The sequence below is a fragment of the Acartia tonsa genome, chromosome 9 (assembly GCF_053477335.1).
Source record: "Acartia tonsa isolate MP-2025a chromosome 9, ASM5347733v1, whole genome shotgun sequence".
Classification (NCBI taxonomy): Eukaryota; Metazoa; Arthropoda; class Copepoda; order Calanoida; family Acartiidae; genus Acartia; species Acartia tonsa.
In genome coordinates this window covers 40,638,254-40,665,217 of record NC_137268.1, presented here as the reverse complement: position 1 = coordinate 40,665,217, position 26,964 = coordinate 40,638,254, and the positions used below count along the sequence as shown (strand labels likewise).

General features: G+C 31.8%; 3 protein-coding genes across 3 annotated transcripts; all 3 read right to left on the bottom strand.

The window, feature by feature from the left end:
* Window positions 1–243: 243 nt before the first annotated feature.
* Window positions 244–5,615, bottom strand: LOC145328939 (uncharacterized). Its single transcript, XM_080172900.1, has 9 exons — window positions 5,565–5,615; window positions 4,597–4,675; window positions 4,118–4,192; window positions 3,585–3,801; window positions 2,902–3,200; window positions 2,240–2,338; window positions 1,880–1,931; window positions 1,418–1,477; window positions 244–472 (listed from the first exon to the last, which is right to left on the bottom strand). The coding sequence occupies exons 2-9, from the start codon at window positions 4,672–4,674 to the stop codon at window positions 345–347; spliced, it is 1,008 nt and encodes a 335-aa protein (XP_080029026.1). The 5' UTR covers window position 4,675; window positions 5,565–5,615; the 3' UTR covers window positions 244–344.
* On the bottom strand, window positions 5,610–16,926 carry LOC145328935 (uncharacterized). Its single transcript, XM_080172894.1, has 16 exons — window positions 16,768–16,926; window positions 16,221–16,405; window positions 13,017–13,083; window positions 12,598–12,838; window positions 12,167–12,347; window positions 11,624–11,725; window positions 11,291–11,389; window positions 10,771–10,874; window positions 10,368–10,427; window positions 9,619–9,677; window positions 9,204–9,252; window positions 8,198–8,298; window positions 7,382–7,448; window positions 6,612–6,695; window positions 6,201–6,273; window positions 5,610–5,810 (listed from the first exon to the last, which is right to left on the bottom strand). The coding sequence occupies exons 1-16, from the start codon at window positions 16,903–16,905 to the stop codon at window positions 5,699–5,701; spliced, it is 1,722 nt and encodes a 573-aa protein (XP_080029020.1). The 5' UTR covers window positions 16,906–16,926; the 3' UTR covers window positions 5,610–5,698.
* On the bottom strand, window positions 16,920–26,964 carry LOC145328936 (uncharacterized). The gene is made up of 13 exons (XM_080172895.1): window positions 26,798–26,964; window positions 26,099–26,225; window positions 25,673–25,787; window positions 25,082–25,233; window positions 24,444–24,496; window positions 24,091–24,176; window positions 23,667–23,716; window positions 22,627–22,689; window positions 21,048–21,102; window positions 20,470–20,556; window positions 19,276–19,359; window positions 18,336–18,492; window positions 16,920–17,581 (listed from the first exon to the last, which is right to left on the bottom strand). The coding sequence occupies exons 1-13, from the start codon at window positions 26,956–26,958 to the stop codon at window positions 17,461–17,463; spliced, it is 1,311 nt and encodes a 436-aa protein (XP_080029021.1). The 5' UTR covers window positions 26,959–26,964; the 3' UTR covers window positions 16,920–17,460.

The window sequence follows — 26,964 nt, the reverse complement described above, 5'->3', positions numbered from 1 at the left end:
GTCTATAAATAGTTGAATTTCTTAGGATAAAGCTAGAAATTCCTATTTGAATTATTGTGTCTAACATATCATCTAGGGTAATAAATCTTTTGTTACTATTAAGTACAGATGGAAGACAAATTTTAACTTATTCAATAGCTATCATTTTTAATTGCTTAAAAGTATGTACAATATTCAAATCTAACATTTAGCTTTTAACATTTTTTAAGTTTAAGATCATGCCAATTTTTAAGTCCCTGTGTATAAATTCAGCTTATTAAAAGTTTTGGGAATAGTCCCTTTAGTGGCTATACACAAAATTTTAAATGGAAATTAATGTTTTATCCGAAAATTTTAAAATTAGATTATTCCTTGGCATGACAGAGATCACACTGAAATGGTTTTTCTCCTGTGTGGGTGTTGATGTGGTATTCCAGGTTTTTTTTCCGGCCAAAAGCTTTGCCACAGTGGTCACAAACAAATGGTTTTTCACCTAGAAATTTAAGCAGGATTAAGTTGTTAACACAATATTTGGATCATGGAAAGGAAAAATATGTTTCGGGTTCCGTATTATTTTAAAAGTAGCTGTTCTACTATATCTAGCCCCTGCGAGGGGCTCTAACCCTTGCAGGGGCTATTTTATAACCCTGCGGGGCAATCACTAACACTTACCTAACCTAACATAAACTTTCAAAAGCAACTGTGAAAATGCGACGAAACCCGAAACTTAGTTTTCTTACCATGACCCCAATATTTATAATTTAGTTATAATATTTTTTTGCCCTACTTGAAAAACTCGTTTTGCACAATAAGTTTTACCTTGGGATCTAATTAAACAATGGACATTAACCTAATGAATTATAATGAACAAAATTATCCCTCTTCGTTTATTAATATTTATTAAAGGTAAAGTTCGGATAATACTAGTTATTAAATGCTAGTTTGTACCAACCAATCAAGATCTACTTGCAAAAAATTGTAATCTAGCGTGGTTTTAATCCCCTTATTTATGTAAATGATGTGCAACATAAGAAAAAAAATTTTGCGAATTTTTTACAAAACAACGTACAATTCATTTAATAGATAACAAGGATGACAATATCCATAAGTAGCAAAGAACAAAAATCATGGATGGACGGACAAAGTTATTAAAAGAGCAGATGTGTATAGGTCAAGAGACTTTTTGCATATGTCTTATGTTTTAATATTCATATTCAAATGACTTATACTGATAGGCCGGCGAAACAAGAGAATTGTACACTGGATGCTCATAAGTTTAGGGTTTCTTCACATGAAATAGCAGCCGAGAACATCACATTACCCCCATAACATTAAGGACTTACTCCTTTACGGACGGACAGACAAAAGAATTATAGAGTAGCTTTGCTAATAAAAACTTTGAGACCAATTAAGTCAGTCACTATAGAACAAATCTTACCTGAATGGATTAATTTATGTTTTTGAAGTCCTGATAGTTGAGCAAATGCAGCAGAACACTATGTCATTGGTTCAAGTAAAAACAAATTTTTAACAAGAATTTTATAGTTTTCTTAAAATCTTAGGTAGTAATTCCCTTTACTAAAAAGATAACTGTCCGTTTAAAAACAGGCGAATAAAGCCCCCCAAAAAACTCCTGCGGGATTACCATGACCACTTTATAACCTAACCTAAAGTAACAAGAAATACCAATAGACCACCTTACTTTCAATTTAGGTCAATATAGGGGGGAAGGGTTCTGTGTTGAACTAGGCACTTTAAGTAAATTGCCGGCATATTTAGAAAATACCATATTAAAATAAAAATATGCTTAAGAAGCGCAGCCTTAATTAACTAAAAAAAAGTTTAAATAAAAAAGAAAAGTAAATTTTTCTAGGCTATAGGTAAATGTTTTAACTTTCCTGATCCTCATCACATTTATATGGTCGTTCTCCTGTGTGTGTTCTCATATGAATCTGAAATTAACAAAAAAATAAGATTAATTTGCAACAAAACTTCTATATGTAACAATATTAACATTATTCTCTTGTAAATGCGAATATACTCATATTTTGATAATCTTTAATAACTAGGTACTTTATGCCAAAAATCAACATGCTAATTTTGTTAACCGCATCTCTTTAAAAAGTTTTTATCTGCCACTAATGCAATGGAAAGCAATCAAACTGACCTTTTTTTAATAATCTGTTGCAAAGTGAGAAAATGCCGAGCCTTACAATAATTTTAAAAGTGCACAATTCAATTCTTTATTAACCTTTTTTACCTTTAAAGTTCTCTTATTTTTAATTTCTTTTTTACAAATAGGACAGGTAACATTATGTAATTCTAGGTGTATTCTCAGGAATTCAGCTGATTTCAATACCTAAACAAAAAAATCCTTAATTTTTATATCTATAATACAAAGTAGCTTGATGTCTGTCCGTCTGTCTGTCTGTCCGTTCGTCCCTTAAGATCCCGGTAACCACTGAACCGATCGGATTCTACTCTTCAGGGAATATACCTACTGGTCCTATAGGGGTTTTAGGCTATTTTCTTGGGGGGTGGGACACCCCCAACTCCCCCAAAAATGAAAATTCATCACCCCCCAAAAAACAAATTCTGGTGCTGCCCATAATTTTTTTTAAAAAAAATACCTCATGGGGCAAAGCCCCTAGAGGCTAGTGGCGAAGCCGCTAATGTAATATTAAAGTAGATATATTGTTGATAATATTATATACCTAGGTACCTCATTTAGAGAAATATGTTTGAATTTGGGAGAAAAATTTGCTTAGAATTTTTTCAAAAATATTCTCTATTTACTGTCAATGATATATCAAAGGAAAAAAAATATTTTGAAAGGAAGGGTTATATTGGACTGGCAGAAAAATTGCAATTATAATTGAGAAAAAAGAAACGCAACTCAACTTAACAAATTCAAATATTTACCTTAGGGCATAAAGGACAAGCATGATCCCTTTTTATTGTTTTGTATTGAAACTTGGATGCATTTTTGTCTTCTTTACTTTTTGGAAGATTGTCTTCGTGTTTTAAAGGATTTTCTTCAGTGCATTTTGATTTAAAGTCATATTTTATAACTTCTTCATAATCACTATTACAATCATCAATTTCATCACAATCAAAACTTTCAGAATATTCGTCTATCTCTGATTTTGTTGATTTTATTGTTTTTTCTTCAAGTCCTTCGTTTGAAAAGGGTTCTCCTTCTAATTTGATTAAAGTTTCATCTGAAAATAATCTTAATAAGATGAAAATCAGCCGGCAAAGCATCACTATGACAACTCCTTTATTTTTAAAAATGCAGCCATTGAATATTGTACATATTTTTAAGTCAACAACTAATTCTATAATATATTGGCAGATTGGCGGTTGCGCCCCTAGCTTCTAGGGGCTCTGTATTTAAAAGGGCTGCTGTAGAACTAGCTTAAACAATCCTAAGACCTAAATCTCAAAATGAACTAGCATAAAACCATTGAACCTATTTGAAGCTTACCTAAAAAAGAGAACTCAATTAGTTCAGAGATATTGAGATCTTTGGCTTCAGACGAAATAAAAAATATTCTACTTTACCGTGTTAATAAAAAAAAAGAGAAAACAATCATTCTGTTTACCTTCTAATAAAAAAAATTCTTTTTTGGAAACTTCCTTCCGAGTGTTTTCAGTTTTTTCTTTCAAACTTATTTCTTCAGTTAATCTGTTTTGTAGTTGAATGAGCTGATTTAACCCCAGAAATAACAAATCACAGCCATGTTTAAGTTCTTCAGTTTTCAATGTTTTGTAGATGTTGTAAAAATATATCAATCCGTCTTCATATTTTTCTTTAATACTCTAAATATGTATATGGATTATATCTTATGGGTGCATTTCTTGTATATGACTAGGTAGTTCAGTTATTTAATATATTTACTAGCGGCTGCTCTCCTAGCATTCAGCGGCTGTGCATTAAAGGGGGTACGAAGGGTTAGATAAAGCCTGAAACCATCCTAATGCTAAAATCAAAATAACCTAAAACCATCCACAAATAACAAAAATTATGTATATCAATATTTTGAACGTTATTATATCTATAAATCGTCAGGCCCACATAGAAGCCACATTATATAATTATAAGGTGGCTTCACTGTTAAATAATAAATAAACAAACCTGAAGTTCATTCAAAGACAGGATGGTGGGTTCAGATCCGGAATAATTCTTAAAAAGCTCATTATAACTTTTTCTGTTCAAATAATCAATGGCTTCAATTTTATTAAATGGTTATTTATCGCATCGTATTATAGACAGCTTTCAACGGATATTAAAATGTAAAACTGGTATTCATTTATTATTTTTATTTGTGGAAAATTGTCTGTAATCCAATGGTATACATGATTGTACATTCTATATCCGCGGAAAGCTGTTAATACGATGCGAGAAATAACTATTCTTAATTTCTTAAAAATACTGCTATCTTTCCAGCTTTGGGAGCTTTTGTTTATTAAGAGCAGAAAGGGGCACAGATTAATTTAATCGTCTTCATGAAATATATAGAAATAAAACATAAATTGCCTATCTCGTTAAATCTTAACTTATTCCTAAACATTAACTATTTCTTAATTATTTTTAAAGCCATTGGTGTATTTCCTTTGAACAGATCTAGAGAAATTTAATTCTTCAGGAGACATAGACAGAAATAAATTTCCCTTTTCCTCTTTATATTCCATTCTAGAAAAAAAAATATTTGAAAATGTCAGTGGTCATATTTTGGATTAACGATGATATAGGCCGACCCCCTTTTTTCACCCCCTTCCCTTTTTTGACCCCCCAAAACGAGGGGTTTCCAAATCTGCCCAAAAGGACCGATAAATGGCGGTCTAAAACCGCCCGCCCGATATGCCAACCTTGCATACGGTGGATTTTAGAAATATTTTGGGTATTTAATTTTTGGCGATTTCTCTTAGGAAGGTGGTGGTACCCTCCCCAAAAATAGCTGTAAACCTCTCCTAGGATCTAAGAAAAGCTACAGCGTAAAGGAGAACTATATCAGTTCAGCTATTCGGTTCGGTACACACAGACAGACGGAGATACTATTACTTTAATAAAAGGATAAATTATTCCTGTGAACAATAAGAAAAGCTATAATAGAAGACAACTAAAGTGAATTAATAATAGAAAACATGTCTGAGTTCTTATTCTTACTATAGCATGCTTTTACAAAAGTCATTGAAGGTACCTAATTGGATAATAACAAAAGTTTTTACGTGTTTGGGAAAGTTTAATGTCATGATCAGATTTTGTTTAATAGGGTTTGGACACAAGACTTGTAAGTAGTAGGTATAAAGTTTGTATTGTTCAAGGAACACAAATTCAGGAAAATGTTGGTAATCTTTTTTTGTTAAATAATTGGTGCTTTCCCGCACAGTGTCTTGCCAGCAATGAACTCCCCCCCCCCTCCACACCTTTTTAATACTTTTTTGAAAATATGGAAGGGTGGGGGGATGGTCGTTTTTTTAAATGATTAACACCTGCGAAGATTAGGCTACCCATTATAGCCTAACCTAAACTGACCTACAGTAATAAACAAACAAGTATAAATGTTATTAACATTACCTACCTGCTTTAAACAATATTTTCAGTCATCGAATATTAATGCATAGTATTTCTGAAAATATACAATAACTTGTAAAAAAATAAATAGATTTTTTGAGCATAATACTGATATAAAATACTGTATAAATTTTATAAATATCACAGAGTAGTATTGCTATGATGCTGGTTTATGTGTCTCTTCAGGATATCTTTTCTGGTGAAATCTTTGAAGCAAATATTACATTTGAATGGTTTCTCGCCAGTATGAGACCTAAACAATTTTAACTAGACAAAGATATGATTCAAAATTGATTAGGTATTTTGGCAAGAAAAGGCAAAACATATTTGGCGGAAAATGGCGGTTTTTGGCGAGAGTAGAGGTCCACCGCCATTACTTCATAGTTCCACGAATCCACATTGTACCTCTTAAAATCTACCGCCATGCTGTATTTCCGTTTTTAGACGGGTTGCTTTAACTTTTAATTTTGGTTTCATAAAGTGTCACACCCGCCTTCACCTCCCCCTCTTTTTGATAAATTGAAAGTGAATCTTACATAAAAAGTTTAAAGATAATAACTCAAACTTAATTAAAAAGGGAATATAACTACCTTCATATTATAATATCAAAATTGAGAATCAAGAATTAATGAAACAAACAAACCTTAAATGAACTTGTAACTCTGACTTACGTACATAACTTTTTGTACAAAAGGTGCAGGGGTAAGCGGTTTCTCCTGTAAAAATTAAATGTAATAAATCCACAATTAGCATTGAGACTCGAAATTAGTAATGCCAATTTTTTTTACATATACAGCAAAAATCAATACAAGTATTAGCAATCTAGTTCAATAGCATAAATAGTTAAGAAATGTTAAATTTTTAAAAATAATATTTTCGGATCATGGAGAGAAAACGAAGTAGCGGGTTTGGTAGTATGTTCTCAGTCTCTTTTGATAGGATATTTTAGGGTATGTTAGGCAAATGTTAATGAATGCCCCGCTGGGGCTAAAGATAGGAGAAAAGCTACTTTGAATATGCCCGAATTCCATGATTCATAATTTCTAAGTCTAACCTTTGTGTCTTCTTATGTGTAGAACAAGAGTGGAATAATTGAGAAACTCTTTAAAGCAGATCTCACATTTAAATCTTTTTTCGCCTAAAATCATTCATGTTTTCATTTTAAACAATATGAAAATAAATATTTCCAGATTAATAAATGATTAGGGTAAAATACGGAGGGGGAAGGGGTTAAGTAACTGTATGTCCCCATCCCAAGAACATTGTGACGACTCTCAATTGGGTCTTTGAAAATCAACCAAGTAGCAAAAAAACAATTTCTTTGCTAGCAGACAAAAAGGGCCTTGGAAAAGGAAGGCAGGTAGTTATCTGTATATACATCTATACTAAATAGGAATAGATCTGTTAATAAATTAATTGAACATAATACTATAATATTGACTTTACCCCTCAAAACTAGGGACTGTGTGTTGAAAGGTTGAGTCAACGGTTATAAAAATGGCCTCGAACTTTAATTGAAAACAATACCCACCCTGGAACCTTTGTTAAGCTTACATGAAACGCTTCAGTGGTTCCCAAATCTTAACGGACATACAATAAGACTTTGCTACTTGAAATATAGGATATAGTAAATGGATGTGGAATATACGTGGATATTATGACAGGAAGAAAATTGTCGTCTATTTAGGTTGCAATGTTCCCTTTCATTTATTAGTCGGGCCTTTTTATCCAGTAGAAGGGGAGGGGATGGGGTAAAGGAGGGGAATGAGGTATATCTTTAATAATAATTCCATTGATATGGTTGAATTTAAAAAAAAACCTAACCGGTATGACTTCTCATGTGTTCTTCTAAAGAATGTTTTTGTTGATAAGATTTACAGCACTGGTCACACTAAAATAAAGTAATCTATACAAGGGGTAATTTTGTGTAATATCATTGAGGATATACATCAATGTATTGAGCATTATCTTATCTCTATAGATCCCTGATTAAATAAGCCTGTCAATCAAATAGCCATAACTATCAAGTAGACAAATAAACATTTTTCCAGTATGGTTTCTAAACCGATTAATATCCGCTGGATTAGAAACGGTTCTAAGCCATACTAAAAAACTCATGAATCGTATCATATCATATCCAGTTTTCTACGAATATAAAAATCTATTATCATAAGATTAAAACCAGTTTTTTAGCCCGTGCCTTCGGCATGTCCACGGAAAGCTGTTTATAATACGATGCGAGAAATAACTATTATACATAACAGTTACATATCATAAAAATTCAAAATTTTCATTAATTTTGTACTGCAAATAGTGTATCTAATATGCAACGCAACATATTATGTCATTAGTCATTTAATTTTAGAAACCTTACAATTAATAAGGGATCTAAAAGGATAAGACAATGGCCGATAAATTTATGTGCATATGCATCCCTTATAATGATATACAAAAATTAACCCTTATGTAGGTTACAAATCGTGGATGAATAGTTTGATCACCTAGCTTAATAAATCAAAGAATTAAAATTCACTAAAGCCCCCAAAGTTGTAGAGCCAACAAATAAGAAAATCTTATTATAAAACTTTAAGGACTAGTGTAATAAACAACCCAATTTCCCCTTCCTCCCTTGGTACTAACCTGAAATTTCTTCTCTCCCGTATGACTGAGAATGTGTGCATCTAAACCAGCCTTCTGTGGAAAACTTTTACTACACAAATCACATTTAAATGGTTTCTCGCCTAAAAAGTATTTTAAGTCTATCAAAAATCCAGAAAACAGAACTTAAATTCTTTATTTTTGTAATCCCTTTCCAGTATGGCTTCTAACCGATAAATATCTGCTTGATTAGAACTGGGTCACAGCAATACAAAGAAAAAGAAAATACAAAGACGACATTTAACGAACAAAATAATTTTACGCGGTATCTGCACTAAATCATGCTGTATGAAAATCGTCAGCTGAATGTTAACTGCTGGTAAAATTTCATTATTAATTTATAATTCAATGGAAGTAGATGTGATTTTTATGATTGTAATATATTTTTACGTTTATGTTGGTTTATATTATGTAATATTTATTTGTCTGTGATTGTTGATAATATTTGGTTTTTAAATACAGCCATAATAATTTATATCTTTCAGATTTAACTAAGATTAAATTTGTACATTGTTTTGATTTACGAATTTACTGTTTTTGTTGAATATTATCACAATACAGGCATAAATTAGATTTATATTTATTTTTGATTCAATTAATGTAAGTACGTTACAGATATTCTAAGCGTTTAAATCTCTTTCTCTTTCTTTTTTTAAAAGTTTTCATAGCTTTGATAAGCAAACTTCCACAACTAAAGACAAATATCCAAGCTTATATTGATTTATTCACTCCAACAAGAGCAAAATAAATTAAACATAATTGTGAAAATCAAAATATATTTTAAAAAAACCATTTTAACTTAAAAAGACAATTTTCCACAAAAAAAAGCCATGGCCTTTTGCCCATCGGTTTATATCTTATAATTTTTCATTTTAAGTATCCGCGGAAAGCTGTCTTTAATACGATGCGATAAATAACAATTATCGAATAAAAATCTCAAAAGAATCGTCCAAAATATGGAATATCAATATTGAAAATAAATTCTGACCTGTATGAATTCGAATATGAGCTTTTAAATTTGAAGCACTTCTAAATGCCTAAAAGACGAAAAAATGGTTATTAATAGCTAATATACGGATTGTGTTCTTTCTTTTAAAGAAGATTTATGTCAGTTTTAATTAAGTTTGTCCAATATAAAGTATTATGATTTTTTTCTTCTGTAGCTTAAAATTTCAATAACTACTGAACTGATTGAGTTCTCCTTTTTAGGAAAGCTTCACATAGGTCCCGGGGCGGTTTTAGGCTATATTTCACATAATATTAAAGTTTTAAGATGGTTTAAGTCTACTGTTCTGTCACTTATTTTTCCTTAAAATGCACAGCTTCAGCCTCTAGATGCTAGGGGAGCAGACACTTGTATATTTATATTTTAGAAGTATAAAATTACTATAAACTAGAATTACCTTAAAACATTGGTCGCATTTGTAAGGTTTTTCTCCTGTATGTTTCATATAATGTTTCTGTTATGTTTAATCATTTTAGCAAACTAATTTTAGTTAAAAAAAAAGTCGTGTGTATCAATCAAATCATGTCTTTTTAATAAAAACAGCTAGGAATCCCCAGGAATCAACATACATGTTGTGCAAGGAATTCGTAATGTACGTCCATCTAATTATGTTATCATCCTTGTTTCTATCCAAAAAGTTATTTTTAGCCGTGTGTAAGTCTTTTAATTCTCAATTTCTTTGCTAGTTTCTCTAGAGAGCAATACAAAGAAGAAATATGCAATCAATAAACAATAAATATGCTTCAAGAGCACTAAATTAATAACAGCACTTCTTTGATCTTATCTTTGTAAAAAAGGCGGTTTTCCTCAAAGTGTCTAATCAGAAGAAGATATGACACCTGTAAGGGGTTTCTTGGCTCGCTGGGCATTTTAAGGGAAATGAAGGCATAAACATAAACAGTTTTTTTTTTTTTGGGGGGGGGGGGAGGTCCGAACATCACCCCCTCTAACCCAATTTTTATTTTAATTCAAAAATTATTTTTTTGGGGGGGGTTGGTAATTTTTTTCTAGGGTGGTGGTACCCTGTTAAGGAGAACCCGATTGGTTCAGCTATTAGCAATATCCTTTGGTACAAACAGTCATCCTGTTACTTTATTATAAGAAAATAGGGGTTGAGTTAAAAGTTAGTTTTTTAAAATGATTCCTTTAGTCTTTGTCTATTTCCAAAACTATCTCCACATTGATCACAATCATACAGAGATTCTCCTAAAATTAAACAAAATAATTTAGACAAAAAAAACAGGTTTGTATTGAAATGCATATTACAGGACCTTCATTCCAACATTCAAAAGTTTAAAACGATGTTTATAAATATCTTTCGTAAAATCACAGCTGATCATTTTCTTGAATTTAAAAAAAATTAATTTAGGTCAGTATTGAGTTAAGAATAGTCCCGCAGGGTTAGGGCTCCGCATGTATAGGCAACGCAGCATTAGAACCTCCCCCAGAGCATAAAAAACAACTCCTTTTAAAATTTGTTAGGGTCAGGGAGGGGTTTCCTTGCTCACAAGGTACTTATAGGGAAAGCAATAAACGTTTTTTAGTATACCTGAATGAATTCTCTTGTGCTCTTTGTAATAATTCTTATCTGCAAAACTTTTGTTACATTCTTCACATTTATATGGTTTGTGTATTTTGGTATGCTCCAACAAACTTAATATTTAATATAGAAAACAAGGATGATTTCATACAATCAAAGCGAAGCTGCATAAAATTATAACCAAACCTACACATAAGGGGAAATCAATATAAGAAAGTGAAAGAAAGAAAAAAGGGCGAAAGAGCGAAGAAAGAATAAAAGGGAGAAAAGAAAGATAAAAGAAGAAACAGAGAAGATGAAAAAGAGAAAGAAAGAAAAAACATAGGTATATTTAAAGTATTAAAAAGTAAATGCGTATTTATAGATTGTTGAACTGAAGAGTCAGAAAAGTATTGAAACTATTAAACAATAGACGACAGTCGGTCCGAAGGACACACTGCTTAACAGTTATAGAGGTCTAAATAACTAATCATACCATTTTAGATAAATAACCATCTCTAATATATCAAAATAAAATCATATGATTTACCTATCTTTATCGACAAATTTTAATTTACAAGGATCACATTTCCATTCATCATTAACATTTTCTTTACTATCCAGAACTTGATTTTCATCTGATATGTGCCTAAACATGTTTATATACAATTTAGACTTAAGAAAAGCACATATGAATTCAAAGTTGAATTTTCTACAAAAGCTTTATCCTATATTATTATAAAGTAAATATTAAGGCAAGGGTTGTAGATTAATTTTACTCTACCTGACTTTTTTCTACAATTAACAATAACAAAGATAACGTGTTCTAAATGTAACCCTCATATTATTTTAACTGTTTTATTATACAATGAGATATACTTACTTAATATCAATGGAAGTTTTATTTGTTTTTGATCTTCCAGGTGGTCTCCCTCGCTTTCGTTTCTTCTGTCCCTTTTTGGATGATAAATCTTCTTCAATTTCACTGAATGAAAAAATAATGCTTATAACTAGGATATGCAAACAACCACATTTTCGGAATGTGATGTACAAATATCAAAGTTCGAAGAATATTGTACTTAACTCATAATTAACTCCCTATAAATTTTATTTGCTATTTCATTTGTTATCTTTGCAGGAAAGGATAAGGGATGATTGAATCATCCCTCAAATTTTCTTTTGTAAAAAGGGCGAGAGGAAGAGCTGTAGTTTAAATAAACAAACAGCCATTTTCCCCAATCTTCTTATTAAATGAATCTTTGCTCAGTGTATGCTATTTAAGAGAGAGGGGGCGGAGATATTAGAAAGAACACAGTAGTTTTGTTAATTATCTTTAGTTTGTACAAAGTACATCAATTTCTCGTCAATTGTCTTACACCTTAGGAGCCCTGATACTATTCTAATAATTTTTAAAAAAATTTGTAACCTGTTATATTCAAGATTATCATCCAAGTCAAACACCTCAGCAAAATCAACAATATCGTTTTTATCAAGTTCATTATCTTCTTCAACAATAGTGTTTAGCTCCTTTTCCCCATCAGTTTCCAATTTTACAAGAACAGAAGGAGGACAATGGTCATCAATTGTAGCTTCATCATTTGTTTCTCCTTAATTGTTTAGAAGTTGTCAAAAAAAAATTTATTATTGTGAAAAGGTACTGTTTTAGATATGAAAGATTACAAATTAATAATATGAGGCTGATTTTTAATGTCCTATTTGAGCAAAGGGAGGGGAGAAAGTTACATCTGAGACTGTATAGCATTTTAGAAAACAAGTTAGGCCTCTCTTATTCTTCATAGACCCAAAAACTGATTAAATGACCAGTCAATTTAGCATTTAAAAAATCAAATAACAAACCTTGTAAACTTTCTTCTTTAATTTCTTCTTTAGATGGTTCATTTGGCAACTCTACATCCAGTTTATCATCACATCTATTGAGTATTTCTATCTGTAACTTTGTATGCCTTTCTAGGCCTTCAAAAATTGAGGTAAATCCAAGTAATGTTTCTTCTGTTTTATTGTAAGGGATTAAATATTCATAGAGTAACTTCACACCGTTTTCATATTTTTCTCTCATCCATTGAAGGTGATGTAATATCTAAGATATGACGATTGGGTAAAATAGCATAAAACTTATAAGTCAAATAATATGTTCCGAATAATGCTAGTCTAGATTTATATGACTTTCTAAGCCACTAAAAGGCAAGAAAAGCCTATGGTTAACTAGTCGACATACTACAAATGCAATGAATTATTAGTCTTCAAACAATGTTTACCTTAATTGAAAATTTAGCTTCTAAAGATTCATCGCAAAGACTTTCATATTTCACAAGGTTAAACATTCTAAAGAAGATTTTTAGATTAATAAGTAAAAAATAATAGTCATCTGATCTACTAAAATAAAAAAAGGGGGGGGGGGAGGTGTTTGGATCAACCACTTTTTGTAACCGATCACAAAGGTGCTCAATCAAAAAAAAAAATAGTTGAAAATTAATGGATATCTTAGTTTAACATTCTAAAATTAAACGGAAAATCCAACCATTTTTAAATTTTCTAAACAACTAATACAAACAACAATAATATTACCTAAAAGTGATTTTAATCAATTTGTTAACTTTAAAGTTTTGACAAACAATTTTACTACTAATGTTATTTTAATCTATCGACCACCAAGCTCAAATAAACAAAATTGTGATAAACTTTTAGACATTATCAAAAATGTCCCTACTGATAGTGTGATTGTTGGCGATATAAATTATCCTGCAATAGATTGGAAGAACCTGTCTTGTGAAGGCCAAGGTAAAGACTTTTTAAATACATGTCTTGACAAGGGTTTCCACCAATATGTTACCTTTGCTACCCACTCCAGAAATAATATACTTGATCTTGTGTTATCAAATAATGAGAACATTTTAAATGTTGAAAATCTTGGCCCACTAGGAAACAGTGACCACGTCATGCTTCTAATTACAACTAATCATGGTTTAGATGAAGAAGAAACAAGCTACACAAAATTTGACTGGAGAAAAGCAGACTATAGAGCTATGAACGAGGAACTTTCAAAAGTTAATTGGACAGAAAAACTGAATGGCAATATAGAAAAAAATTGGCAAGAATTAAAAACTTCTATCAATCAATCTATAAACAAAAATGTTCCTAAAATAAATGCTACCAGAAATCCTTCTAAACCAATCTGGTTTAATAGTTACATTAAACGTCTACTAAACAAAAAAACAAGATATTACAAGCTAAAAAAAAAACTGGGAGAGATGAGGACTGTAAGAAATATGACGTCATAGCCAAAGAAACAAAAAAAGCTATTCAAAGAGCTAAGAGAAAAATCGAAGTCAACATTGCTAAGAAAACTGGAAATGATGGGAAGAGAAAGTTCAATTCCTACCTGAAATCAAAACTTGGTAAGAACACTGGCATTGGCCCCTTGATTGATACCCAAAAAAATACTGTTACTGACCCAAAAGCTATGGCAGATATGTTAAACAACTATTTTGGAAGTGTTTTTGTTGAAGATGATGGAACAAAACCGAATATAAATAAAGCCAATGTTAACAGTGAACTCAATGATATCAAAATAACTATGAAAGATATCGAAAGGAAAATAGATGAGTTGAAACCTGGCAAATCTCCTGGACCTGATAATATAAATACTAGTTTGCTGAAAAATTTAAAACCTGCTCTTTTGTATCCCTTAATGCTAATCTTTCAACAATCCTTGGACACAAGTACACTACCCGAAGATTGGAAAAATGCCAAAGTCATACCAATATTCAAAAAAGGAGCCAAAGGGAAACCTGAAAATCATAGACCTGTCTCTCTAACCAGTTCTGTTTGTAAAATGTTAGAAAGCATAATAAGAGAAAAAATATCAGAACACCTCAACAATAATAACCTCCTAAACAAAACCCAACATGGCTTTATGAAAAACCGATCTTGTCAAACAAATCTATTAGAATTTATGGACAAGATAACTGAATATGTGGATAATGGTGAACCTGTTGATATTGTATACTTGGACTTCAGTAAAGCATTCGATAAAATATCCCACTCTAAGCTTTTAATCAAACTTGAGGCTCATGGTATTTCTGGAAAAGTTGCTGGATGGATTAAAGAATGGCTGAAAGACCGAAAACAATTTGTTTTTGTCAAAGGAGCTGAATCAAACATGATCTTTGTTATATCTGGAGTACCTCAAGGAAGTGTATTAGGACCTATTTTGTTCATAATTTATATCAATGACCTTGATGAGCAAGTTGAAAATCTAAATGTACTCAAGAAGTTTGCTGATGATACAAAAGGAGCCAAAAAAATCAGAAGCCAAAATGACGCCAATCAAATGCAAGATACTTTAAACAACCTTTTTAACTGGAGTAAAACTTGGAGTATGGACTTCAATACTAAAAAGTGTAAAATCATGCATGTAGGCAGAAATAATCCTGGATACAAATATACTATGAATGGAGAAGAATTAACTGAAGTGGAAGCTGAAAGAGATGTTGGAATCTGTATTACACAAAATTTAAAACCATCTAAACATGTAAATGAAGCTGTAGGGAAAGCTAGAGAAGTCCTTGGTAAAATAACTAGATGTTTTCATTACAGGGATAGACGTGTATTTTTACAACTCTATAAACAGTATGTGAGGCCACATTTAGAGTTCAGCAGTTCAGTATGGTCACCATGGACTACAGCGGACATAGATGCTTTAGAAAATGTTCAAATAAAAGCTGTAAAAATGATATCTGGCCTAAGTTCAAATGAATACCCTGACAGGCTTAACGAGCTAAACTTGTGGAGCTTAGAAAAAAGGAGAAAAATGTTTGACCTAGTTCAAATGTTTAAAGTGGCAAACAACATTGGAGAAATAAGTTTGAGTTTAAAGTTCCAGCAAGATAGTACAACCAGAAACATTACCAGAAATCAAAGTGAACCACTTAATTTAGTAAAGCAAAATTCAAGACTTGAGGTTAGAAAGAACTTCTTCACCAACAGGATTGTCGAATCATGGAATTCTGTACCATCGGAAATAAAACATTCTACTTCAACAGATAAATTCAAGAAAAAACTAATTGCCTGGATGAATCAACATTGAAACGAGCAGAAATCTTCAACCATTTCTCTAGATGAGGAGCTAGAAGATAAAGAACACAAGTATACCCAAGTAAGTATACCTACTACCTCTTAAATTGAAAATTACAGTGAGAAAATCCTGTTATATATCAAGTAGTAAGTTTTTTCCTAAAGCTTAAAATTTCGTTCATTACTGCAGCTATTGAGTTCTCAAATATAGGGAAGCTTACCAATGGTCCCAGATTGGTTTTAAGCCATTTTAATTTTAGATAATACGTCTTGGGATGGATTAAGGCTATTTTTCTGGTTTTTGATCCCTACACCTTCTAATGCAGAGCCCTTAAATGCTAGGGGCAAAGCTACTAGTTCTTTTATTAACGATCAAATAAACAAACCTTGCTTTTGCCAGACTTGACTTTGACAGGTACAGAAACTGTTTATGTAGCAACCATTCATCTTCATAGTTACTTTTGTCTTGACCAAATAATCTTTCATTTGAGTTATTTTCAGGTTGTATTATATGTTCTAATGCATGATTGTCTTCTTTGGATTTAGAAGTTGGGTTTTCTTTTAGTTTAATCTGAAACATAATACAGGGATATAAAGAGATTAGACAATGGCCGATAAATTGATGTACATTACAATGTACATCCCATTCCCCAATGTTAATGCACAATATTACCCCTTCTTTAGATTACAATTAGTGGTTGAAAAGTTTGGACACTAAACGTAATAAACCAACCAAAAAAACTTAATTAAAAATCCCTAAAGTTGTAAAACCAACGAATAAAAAAACATTATTATAAAACTTTGGGGACTAGTGTAATAAACAACAAATTGTACCCTCTCTCTCGGAATATAATATGTTTAAATTTATTTTTTGGAATGCATGATTCTATTCCATTAAATTTTCATAAATTCAAGAAGTTAAAAATAAGTTACCTTTCTATTAGATACTGATTTTTTAAGATCATCTTCAGTAAAATTATTTTCAATGTAACTCTCATTATTACAGTTTTCTTTTGCTTCAATATTTGGAAGATTTATTTTAGAAGGGGGTAGAAACAAATCAGGGTCCATTTTTATGCATTAGGTCTGAAAATTTTGTGTTTTTTACTTGTCTTTTTAGATATTTGTAATGTCTCAAAATGTTGATATATTTATAAAATTTATGGTAAAATAAGCATTTCAGATTTAAAATACATCAAAAATATCAATACTTTAATTAAAAATAGATAAGCAAACTGTAGTACAGTAGATTGATATAAATAAACTCTTGTGATGTGATCTAATGTTTTAACGACAGCAAATCAAGCCAGATGTAAATATCATAGCACAATATAAAAGGAAAAGTCCCCAAAGTTGATAAGCCAAAGACTAAGAAAACGTTATTAAAAACTTTGGGGACTAAGGTAATAAAAAGCACGATGTCCCCACCCTCCCTGAAAAAAATGTGTAAGAGGTGACGGTCATGTCACTAGACATTCCACACAGATCATAATTGGACTATTTTAAAGTAACCATTGAACGGACGTACATTCCGATATAACCTAATCATACTGTAAGTGCAATAATTTTTTTAAAAAGGCAATGTGACAAACTTAACTTAAAATATATCTTATAATACTTAATTACTTATGATATCAACATAACAATACTGCTGTGTTTTTTCTTCCTGTGTTTCGCCATGTCACCTTGTTGTCGAAATTCTTTTTCACAATATTCACATTTAAATGGCTTTTCTCCTGTATGTATCCTAAATATAATTAAAGTTATCATAACATAAACAGATTTCCACGGCTATTAAAATAAAAAATATAACAAAACTGAGCTGGATCTTTAAATGTGTAGTCGTAGCCGTGGCCGTAGTCATAGTCGTAGTCGTAGTCGTAGCCGTAGCCACTGCCAGTGCTGCCAATAAAACATGGATTTTAAAAGAGTTTACAGCAGTGCAATGTCAGCTATCCTATTCCTAGAAATATAGATCTCTACAATCTTCTGTGGCCCATCCAAAAAATAAATCATTTTTATCAAAGAAAAAAATTATTATGACTAATTTTTTAATTGTTTGGCTAAGCGTGGCCAAGAGTATCAATCAGGGAGGTATGGAACATTATACGGGTATAGTCCCTTTCCTGGCAACGCCTCTTAAAGGGCGTTTCGTCGTATTTTCAAATTAGCTTTTGATAAGTTATTTTAGGTTAGGTTAGAAATAGGGGAAAAGCTACTGTGAAAATACGACGAAGCACCCCATAAGAGGCGTTGCCACGAAAGGGACTAAATCCCATTATACTGTAAATTAGTTTACACAGGTAACCAATGTTTCACGACCGTTCAAAACTTTGGGTACATTAATTGAATTTTGATTCCAAACATGTCGTGTCTAAGCTTTCAACCAATATTTTTAACATCTTTAGGTAATATGTATTTCAATTTATCACCCAATGTCTTATGTCTTAATATTCTTTGTATCAAACAAGAAGAATCTATTTCCAAATAAGTTTACTTACCTTATATGATTAGCCAGTGTATGTTTCTTGGCGAAAGCATTCGGACAAAAACTACACTTGTACGGTCGTTCTCCTGTATGGGTGCGCATGTGTGTGCCCAGGTCAAAACTTCGTGTAAATCCACGTCCACATTGGTCGCACTTATATGGTTTCTCTCCTTTTAATAGAAAAGACATATCTTTTTAAAACCCTCATTTTATACATCTGAATTGGAACTGATGATTTATTTAGTAGTGAAACAATTGTCTTCCATAAAAAAAATATTTAAAAAATTGATTATATTGAATAAACTAGGTATACCCTCGACATTCACATAAATGAAAGCATGCCTGATTGCTGTCGGGAAGGTGGCGGGTTTGACCATACCACTTCATACAAGAGACGTTAAAATTGGTACCTTTTACTGCCATTCCAGGCGAATGACACTAATAGAAAGAATTAAACAGGCGAAACTCACTAACATGAACATCTAGAACTTTCAGACCAAAGGTCGTGCAATGAAAGGATTTGGTTTATGAGGAAACATCCTTAAATAGTGTTATAGTATCGCATACCATACAAGTGGATGATAATAATCATCTTGAGATCTCTAGATGTCTTGAAATAGAAGGAGAACCCTGCCCCACCTAGTTAATATTGAATTGATTTTTTTTTCTTTTTCCAGCGAGAGAGAGCATAATTCAATGATTAACTTAATAAAGACACCTTTCTTATAGGTATCTATGAACTACCCAAGGCTGAATTTCAGAAAATAAAAGTTGGGAGATGATGAATTTATAACTGTATATCCCCATCCCAAGGATCCTGTACTACCTTTTAATTGGGTCTTTGAAAACTAACCAAAAGTGTTGGGAATATTAACACAGTCAAGTGGCAGAAAATAATTTGCTAGTAGACGACAATGGTCTTTGGAAAAAAGGGGGAGGTAGTTATCTGTTACCTGTATGGCATCTCATGTGTGTGTTGAGTTGACCTCTGTGAATGAATCCTTGTCCACATTGGTCACATTTAAATGGCTTTTCACCTACAGGTAAAGTCAAGTTTTAAGTCAGTTTGAAAATTTTACCACGTAGCTCCTGAATTATACTTAGCACAGAAAATGTTCTTTTATTTCAAAAAATAGACTTTATAGTGGTTCTAACGATATGCCTGGCATTTTTCTACTATTAATACAAGCCGAGCAATTTCAATTTTAAAAATGTCCGCCTTTTTTTTGCACACCCTTTCAAAAAAAAATGTCACAGGGGAATTTTTGTCTTTAATCTAGGTTGCTTTATAGTCCTCTTATATTGATCAGAAAAGGGAATGGGATAAGGTAATGAAGGGTGTTTGGTGGTATCGTTATAATGACCTGGAAGAAACATTTAAGTGTCTTTTCACCTACAGTTAAAGAAATGGATATAGAATACCTGGATATTGTGACATGGGAATTTTTGTCGTTAATTTAGATTGCTAATATAGTTCTCGGATATTGGTCAATGCGTAAAGGGATAGGGTAAGGTCATAAGGAGTGTTTTAAGGTATCGTTATATTGATCAGCTAGGAGAAACATTTTTTCAAGGTATGCGCGAATCTCTCAGACTCTCACAATATCCACGTTTTCTATATCCATCGTTGAAGAACATGATACATGTATTTTGTACAATACTAGCGGGTTCGCCCCTAGCCTCTAGGGGCTTTGCCCCAAGAGGTGATTAAAAAAAATTGGGCGAAATACGTAAAAGGACCAAGGAAATCCTACAAAAAAAATGGGGGGGGGGATTTTTTGTTTTTTCGGGGGGTTGGGGGTGTCCCACCCCCCAAGAAAATAGCCTAAAACCACCACAGGACCAGTAGGTATATTCCCTGAAGAGTAGAATCCGATCGGTTTAGTGGTTACCGAGATCTTAAGGGACGGACAGACAGACAATCATCTTTCTATCATCATTTTTACTCCCCCGGGCCCCCCAACCTCCTCCTTAGGGAAATCAATGAATCACCTTAACTTCATAATTTGATAGAAATAGAGTTTGGGGGAAAGAATTTAACTTGGATAAAAATTTGCATCCCTGGGACTTAACCTAATCAAAATTGTTATAACTAGCTTTACTGTACTAAATACAAATACAATAATAAAAACTATCCATTTGCTCACCTGTATGAGTCATCCTATGATGTTTAAGGCTTGTATGCAATGTGAAAGCTTTGGGACATTCTGTGCATTGAAATGGTTTTTCTCCTGGTGATGCAAAACTTAGGTATATTTATTTTAAAAACGAAAGTTTTCTATAATTAGGGTCTGTCATTAAGTCCGTAACTTTACTCTTATCGTTAATTTCGGAATGTTAGAATTGTGCCATTGATTTCAAACTTGGCATAGTGATTTCTGTACCAGTTAGAAATTTTAGAATGCGTTGCAACTAAGTAATCACTAATCATGTCCTTAAAATGTAAATATGTTCTTAACATTAACCTATAGGTACCTAATTAATTAATTTTGAAAAAATTTTAAATACAATTGTGTGCTTGGACTTTTGATTTTATTTCCTGTTTATTCAGTTCTGACAATCTCTACAAGTGTTGATGTTCGTTTGTCCCACCGTCTATATTTTGAGCTTCGCTTTAATGGATATTGTCATCCTTGTTTTTCCCTTTAAGTATTAAGGTAAAAAGTTACAAAGTTTTTATGCTGCAAAAGTGGAAAATAATAAATTTTGACCAAAGTTATTCCTGTATGTGTTCTTTTGTGTGCTTTTAGCTCGGCACTTGACCCGTATTGTTTGTTGCACTACAATAAAACAATTTAGGTTTTAAAGGATAAAAAAAATTCATATCAAAGGAAAAGTATTAGTTTATAGTTATCAATAACATTATTTTACAACTAATTACAATTTTTATTCTATGCAAACGGGGAAAGACACTTTTTGTAAAGGGTGAGCAAAAAAAATGCGTACCTTTTTAAAATTTAAATTGCGCGGCTTGTGTTAATAGTAGAAAAATGTTACGCATACCGTTAGAACCGCTAAGAAGTCTATTTTTTGGAAATATAAGAACGATTCCTGTGGTACGCATAGTTTAGGAGCTACATGTTAAAATGTCCCAACTGATGTAAAACTTGATTTGCGAGTAAATTTTAAAATATAACTAAAAATTAGAGAAGATATTTTGCAAAAAGAAATGCCTACATTTTTTAATTTCAAATTGCGCGGCTTGTGTTAATAGTAGAAAAATGTTACGCATACCGTTAGAACCGCTATGAACTGTATTTTTTGGAAATATAAGAACGGTTCCTGTGCTACAAATAATCTAGGAGCCAGATGGTAAAATGTCCCAAAATTTACTCGCAAGTCATGTTTTAAGTCAGTTGGGACATTTTAACACGTAGCTCCTAAACTATGCGTAGCACAGGAAACTTTTTTATATTTCCTAAAAATAGACTTCTTAGCGGTTCTAACGTTATGCGTAGTATTTTTCTACTATTAACACAAGCCGCGCAATTTCAATTTTAAAAAGGTACGCATTTTTTTGCTCACCCTTTAACTTAAAGAGATACAATTTAGAACTGTTAAGAAACGGCGGTTGAACCGCCGCTCCCGCCAAAAATCGCCGTTTCCCGCCGAATTTTTATTTGTCTTTTTTCGCCAAATCAGACACTTTTCAATCATCTGACTCTTAAAATATTTCAAACATGTCAATATTAAAAAAATCGCTAGTGTCAAGTGCAAATATAAGGAACGACAGGAAAGGCGAAGGCTGCTAATGCAGGAGAAGAGAAGTGTGGTTTTACTAAAAGTATGCTGTCATAAATGGTATGGTTGTCTTGTTAGGCGAGAAATATTTTAATTTATGTAAGTTTGACTTTAGCAATGTGTAAAGTAGCATTTGATAGCACACAAAAAAAATATAACTGCGACAAACGGCGATGGCGGCGGTTCCAACGTTAATTTTTCACAGTTCCAAAACAAGCAAAATAAAAGTGATAGTTGTGTGAAAAAATTACGGCTGTAACTCATTTTTGGCCTTTTTTCTAAGTGTTTGTCATTGTTTTAAAAAATACATGTCACCCCCCCCCCCCCCGTTAAAGATAAATAACTTTTATAGCAGTAAAACAAGTTACTAATTCAGTATAAAGTAAAAAAACTTTTGGGTACTTTTGCTCAATTTTGAATTTTGATGATTGGTTTCAAAATAATTGAACCTATAGTTTATTCCATAGTGGGGGTATTTTTGATTATCTATTCGGAGGATGTATATCAAATCATTATCAATTGTCTTATCCCTTAAAATCCCTGAGATTGATAAATAAACTTACTTGTTCACAATGAAAAGGTTTCTCGCCCGTATGTGTTCGTTTATGCACATTCAGAGAATTTAGCTAAAGTAAAATAATATTATCATTAGGCATTGTTCGTATATTCACATGAAGAATATAAAAGACGATTAAGAGATAAGTAAAATTAATAAAGCTTTTCAGTTTACATTTATTACCTACGTAAGTATGCGTAAAAATTTAATCAATGCAATATTATATTGTAAAGTAACTTCCTATTGGGTTATACCTATCCTTTATATATATTTTAAATCAGGATGCAACTGGATTTTTGCATCGAAAAAATTAATTAAGATCTGTTTATGAAAGTTACATGGTAAGATTAAGCTAAGTACAAAGAAATCTAATGGCTGGTCAAACTATTCCACAACAAGGGGGGGGGGGAAGTTTTGACACATTTGCGTAAACCTGGCACCTAGGCTTTATCTTTGGACTGAGAGGATAGATTATTAATGATAAAATCATTCTTATATGATGAATTTCACGAAGTTTTAAGATTTTTTGGATAGGCCTCCAGGTTTCGGAGCTCCAGGCCTCCAGGTGGTCTCTGTACAGGTAAAAATGAAAAAAGAAAATTTTTTTAAAGTTACAAATCAACTTCTAAAACAAAATATGCATCTTTTTTCTTCTAATATGTGAATAATATTAAAAAAGATGCATATTTTGTTTTATAAGTTGACCTGTAACTTTTTTTTTTCATTTTTACCTGTACAGAGACCACCTGGAGGCCTGAAGCTCCGGAACCTGGAGGCCTATCCAAAAAAACTTAAAACTTCGTGAAATTCATCATATAAGAATGATTTTATCACAAATAACCTATCCTCTCAGTCCAAAGATAAAGTCTAGGTGCCAGGTTTACGCAAATGTGTCAAAACTTCCCCCCCCCCCCCTTATTATTAAATTTTTATTCTAGGCGATTATTTCTTATTGGAATGATTTTGCAACACTAAAGTATCTTAGACAGTAGAAAATGAATGTAATAGGTACTAATATCTAAATGTGAATAACATTAATAACTATACCTGTCTAAACTTTTTGTCACAGGCTGTACACTTGTAAGGCGTTTCTCCTGAATCAATGTTTTCATTGATAACATTTTTTAACATAATAGAGTAGAACCCAATCGGTTCATTAGTTACCGAGATCTTAAACTTCAGACAGACAAACAGAAGGACAAACAGATAGTCAGACAGCCGGACAGCCAGACGAAGAGACATCGTTCTACTTTGTATTACAGATTCTTCTGCAATAACATCTGCTATTTCCAAGTCATAAAACATTCCTTTTCAATCCTACTATATAAAAGCTTTTTCTGAATCTGAATCTTAAGATTTTAATAACTACTAAACTGATTTAGTTCTCGCTATTTCACTGCCACTTATTTACCTTATTAAATACAAAAGGGACGTATCTGCTAGTTAAGTATAAGGAAAACATGAATTCCTGTATGTATTCTTTTGTGTATTGTTAAATGTTTCCTTGCTTTAAATGATAAATGGCATTTATCACACTCATACAGTCTCTTTTCGTCTGCATTAAGTTATTTTGTTTTATTTAAATCTTCTATGGGTTTAATACCAACCATAGACAATCAAAAGGGAGGGGGATGTTAACCTGTCCTGAATGTTTCCTCATTCGTTAAAATTTAGCATGGCGAAGTCATCAATTTTTTTGCTCCTGTAACCTCACCCTTACCCCACCCCCCCCACCCCCCAAAAAAAAAACAATTAGTTTGACAAATGGGGAGTAACTCCCCTGTCATGAATACTCTTTAACATCATTATCTAAATAACTTTCCTTTTACTTCAACTTTAACGTCTGGTTTCTCTTCAGTAAAATCATCCAGTAAACCCTTTTATAGGCATTTTTGTTAAAAAAAAACATTATTTGAGACCAGTTTTAATATTTTGTATCAAAGCTAAGGTTTTTGATATTGGAAAAAACAGTTTTATATACAAACTAGCGGCTACGTCCCTAGGGGCCTCTAGGAAGAAGCACATAAAATGTTCTTCTATCTATGTTAAGATCAGCTGTTCACCAAAAACTACTTTTTCGTCACTAGATGGGGTTAGTTATGTTTTTTTTGCGATTTTTCTTTGGAGGGTGGTGGTACCCTCCCCCAAAAAAGTTATAAAAAATCCCAGGACCTATGAGAAGCTAAACTGTAAAGGAGAACCGGATCTGTTCAACGATTATCGAGATCCTTCAGTACAAACAAACAGACAAATACACATCCTGTTACTTTATTATAAGGATATAAATAAATAGGTACCTAATGACTTAAAAGCATTAAAAAAAATTTATAAAACATTCATTATACCTAGGCACTCACCTATTCAAAAGTAAATTTTTAAACTCTGTTTGCTTTTTTTACGATCAACCAATCCTAATAAACTTTAAGTAAATACTTTTTCATGATATTCTTATTAACAAATGCCTGACTATCGTTGATATCTTCCAACTGATCAATAACAGGAAAATCATCATCAACTTCCTCATTACTTTGAGTATTAATATTATTTTCTAAATCCTTTTCTTCTACGCCATTTGTTGAATTTTCTAATTGTTCTTCTAGCTTAACTGTTAATTCTAAAAGGAAGTTTACTTATAAAATGACAGTTCCATAAAGGTTTTGGAACATAATAGAAATCCATAATTTTTAATCATGTGTTTTTGGGACAAAAATCTCAAAATTATTTTAATCTTTACTTAAATAATGCAGGGATCTAAAGGGATAAGACAATGGCCGATTTTTTTATTTACATTCCCAAAGATGATGCACAAAATCACCCCTTCTATAGATTACAAGTGGTTGAAACGTTTAAACATTCAACTTGATGAACCAACCAATCAAATTCAATAAAAGTCCCCAAAGTTGTTAAGCCAACGAAAAAAAACCCGGTTTTTTAAACAATGGGAACTAGTGAATAAACAGCCCAATGTCCCCTCCCTCCTTGAAAATATTATGTCTTTGCTTTTAGTTGAAACAAGGAAGTACGTTCCCAAAGAAAAGGATATGAAATCTTACCATTACTAGGTTTCTCTTCTTTAGAAGGACCCAATATAGATTTTAATTCTTGAGAAAATACCTCTTCGCCATTTGGTTCCAGAAAATATTCGTATTTAGAAAATAAATAGTCCTGAAATTATCAAATTTATACCTTTCACTTTAAAATTTTAAGAGATTGACATAAATTTAAATGTATTCTAATATTTAACACTTTGGGTACCTAATTATACTATAAATGCGTTATGAGAATTAGATAGAGAAAAAAAAAGAGAGAAAAGAGAGCAGTGCCAAAAAGAGAGCGCATAGCAGGGGGTAAAAACTGCAGTGATGAATACAAAAATGTTATTTAAAAGTGACTGACGGACGTACGAAAAATAACATGCTCTTCATTATAGTGTAGCTGGACAAATAAAACAAAAGTATAAGGTATTAATTTTATTCCTGTAACTGCATATGTTTTCTTAATCCTTCATAAAGCTCCTTCATTCCAGTTTCTAGTTTATCTTTAAGCTCTGCTACTTTTATATTGCCTAAGTCATGCAGCATTAAAATACCATCCTCATATCTTTCCCTAAAAATTAATACGGCTATTTTAATACAGGGGAGTTCTTAAAGGGACTACGCATGAAAAAAATTCTTATATGAAATCAAGACATATATCATTGATATTTTTGTTAATAGGACGTTTTTGGTTGATCCGTATAGCTAAAGGTGCTTTAAAACTATTAAGGCTTGTTAATCAATGAGAAATTTGTACATATTCAGTCCCTTTAAATAGTGCAACAATAACAGACAATAGAAATAATTGCAGAACAAAATGGAGTTTTTTATTTGCTTGTTATTTATTCCTTAAATATGTTAATGTTCCATTTGATTTAGTTAGAGCTATTCATTTTTCAACCTTTTAAAATACATCGAAGTTATATTAACGTTGTTAGCTGAATAAACTGAAAAACTTTAAAGCTGCGTTATAAATTTTTTTTGAAAATAACAAAAATTGAAACTATAATATTAATTATAATACATTTCTATGAGGTACTTTGTCCTTTATATATCATTTGATGTAACTTATATTTCAACAATTATATTATCCAACACATCATTAATCAACTCTTTTAATACTCTTATAAAAATATGTATTACCTTATAAATTGTAAATCCAGTAAAACTTGAACAATGATATCACAGAAAACAGAAGATTTCTCCATAGATTTGTACTTTGTTGCAGCATTTTCGCGCCATTTTTCACGATAATCAGCTGTTGAGGATAAAAAGGCGGGAAATTTTTCTTCCTCTTCACTCATTTTTAC

Excerpts from the sequence above, each read along its gene's own strand:
- LOC145328939 (XM_080172900.1), bottom strand. The coding sequence starts at position 4,674 with ATGGAATATAAAGAGGAAAAGGGAAATTTATTTCTGTCTATGTCTCCT. Across the intron at positions 3,201-3,584 it reads AGAATTTTTTTTATTAGAAG|ATGAAACTTTAATCAAATTA; the intron begins GTAAACAGAATG and ends GATTATTTTCAG. Across the intron at positions 1,478-1,879 it reads ATATAAATGTGATGAGGATC|AGTGTTCTGCTGCATTTGCT; the intron begins AGGAAAGTTAAA and ends AACCAATGACAT.
- LOC145328935 (XM_080172894.1), bottom strand. The coding sequence starts at position 16,905 with ATGGACCCTGATTTGTTTCTACCCCCTTCTAAAATAAATCTTCCAAAT. Across the intron at positions 13,084-16,220 it reads TCAAGTCTGGCAAAAGCAAG|AATGTTTAACCTTGTGAAAT; the intron begins GTTTGTTTATTT and ends AATCTTCTTTAG. Across the intron at positions 7,449-8,197 it reads CGGGAGAGAAGAAATTTCAG|TGTGACCAGTGCTGTAAATC; the intron begins GTTAGTACCAAG and ends ACTTTATTTTAG.
- LOC145328936 (XM_080172895.1), bottom strand. The coding sequence starts at position 26,958 with ATGAGTGAAGAGGAAGAAAAATTTCCCGCCTTTTTATCCTCAACAGCT. Across the intron at positions 21,103-22,626 it reads AACCTTTTCATTGTGAACAA|TGCAACAAACAATACGGGTC; the intron begins GTAAGTTTATTT and ends GTTTTATTGTAG. Across the intron at positions 18,493-19,275 it reads ACACATGAGATGCCATACAG|GAGAGAAACCATATAAGTGC; the intron begins GTAACAGATAAC and ends TTCTATTAAAAG.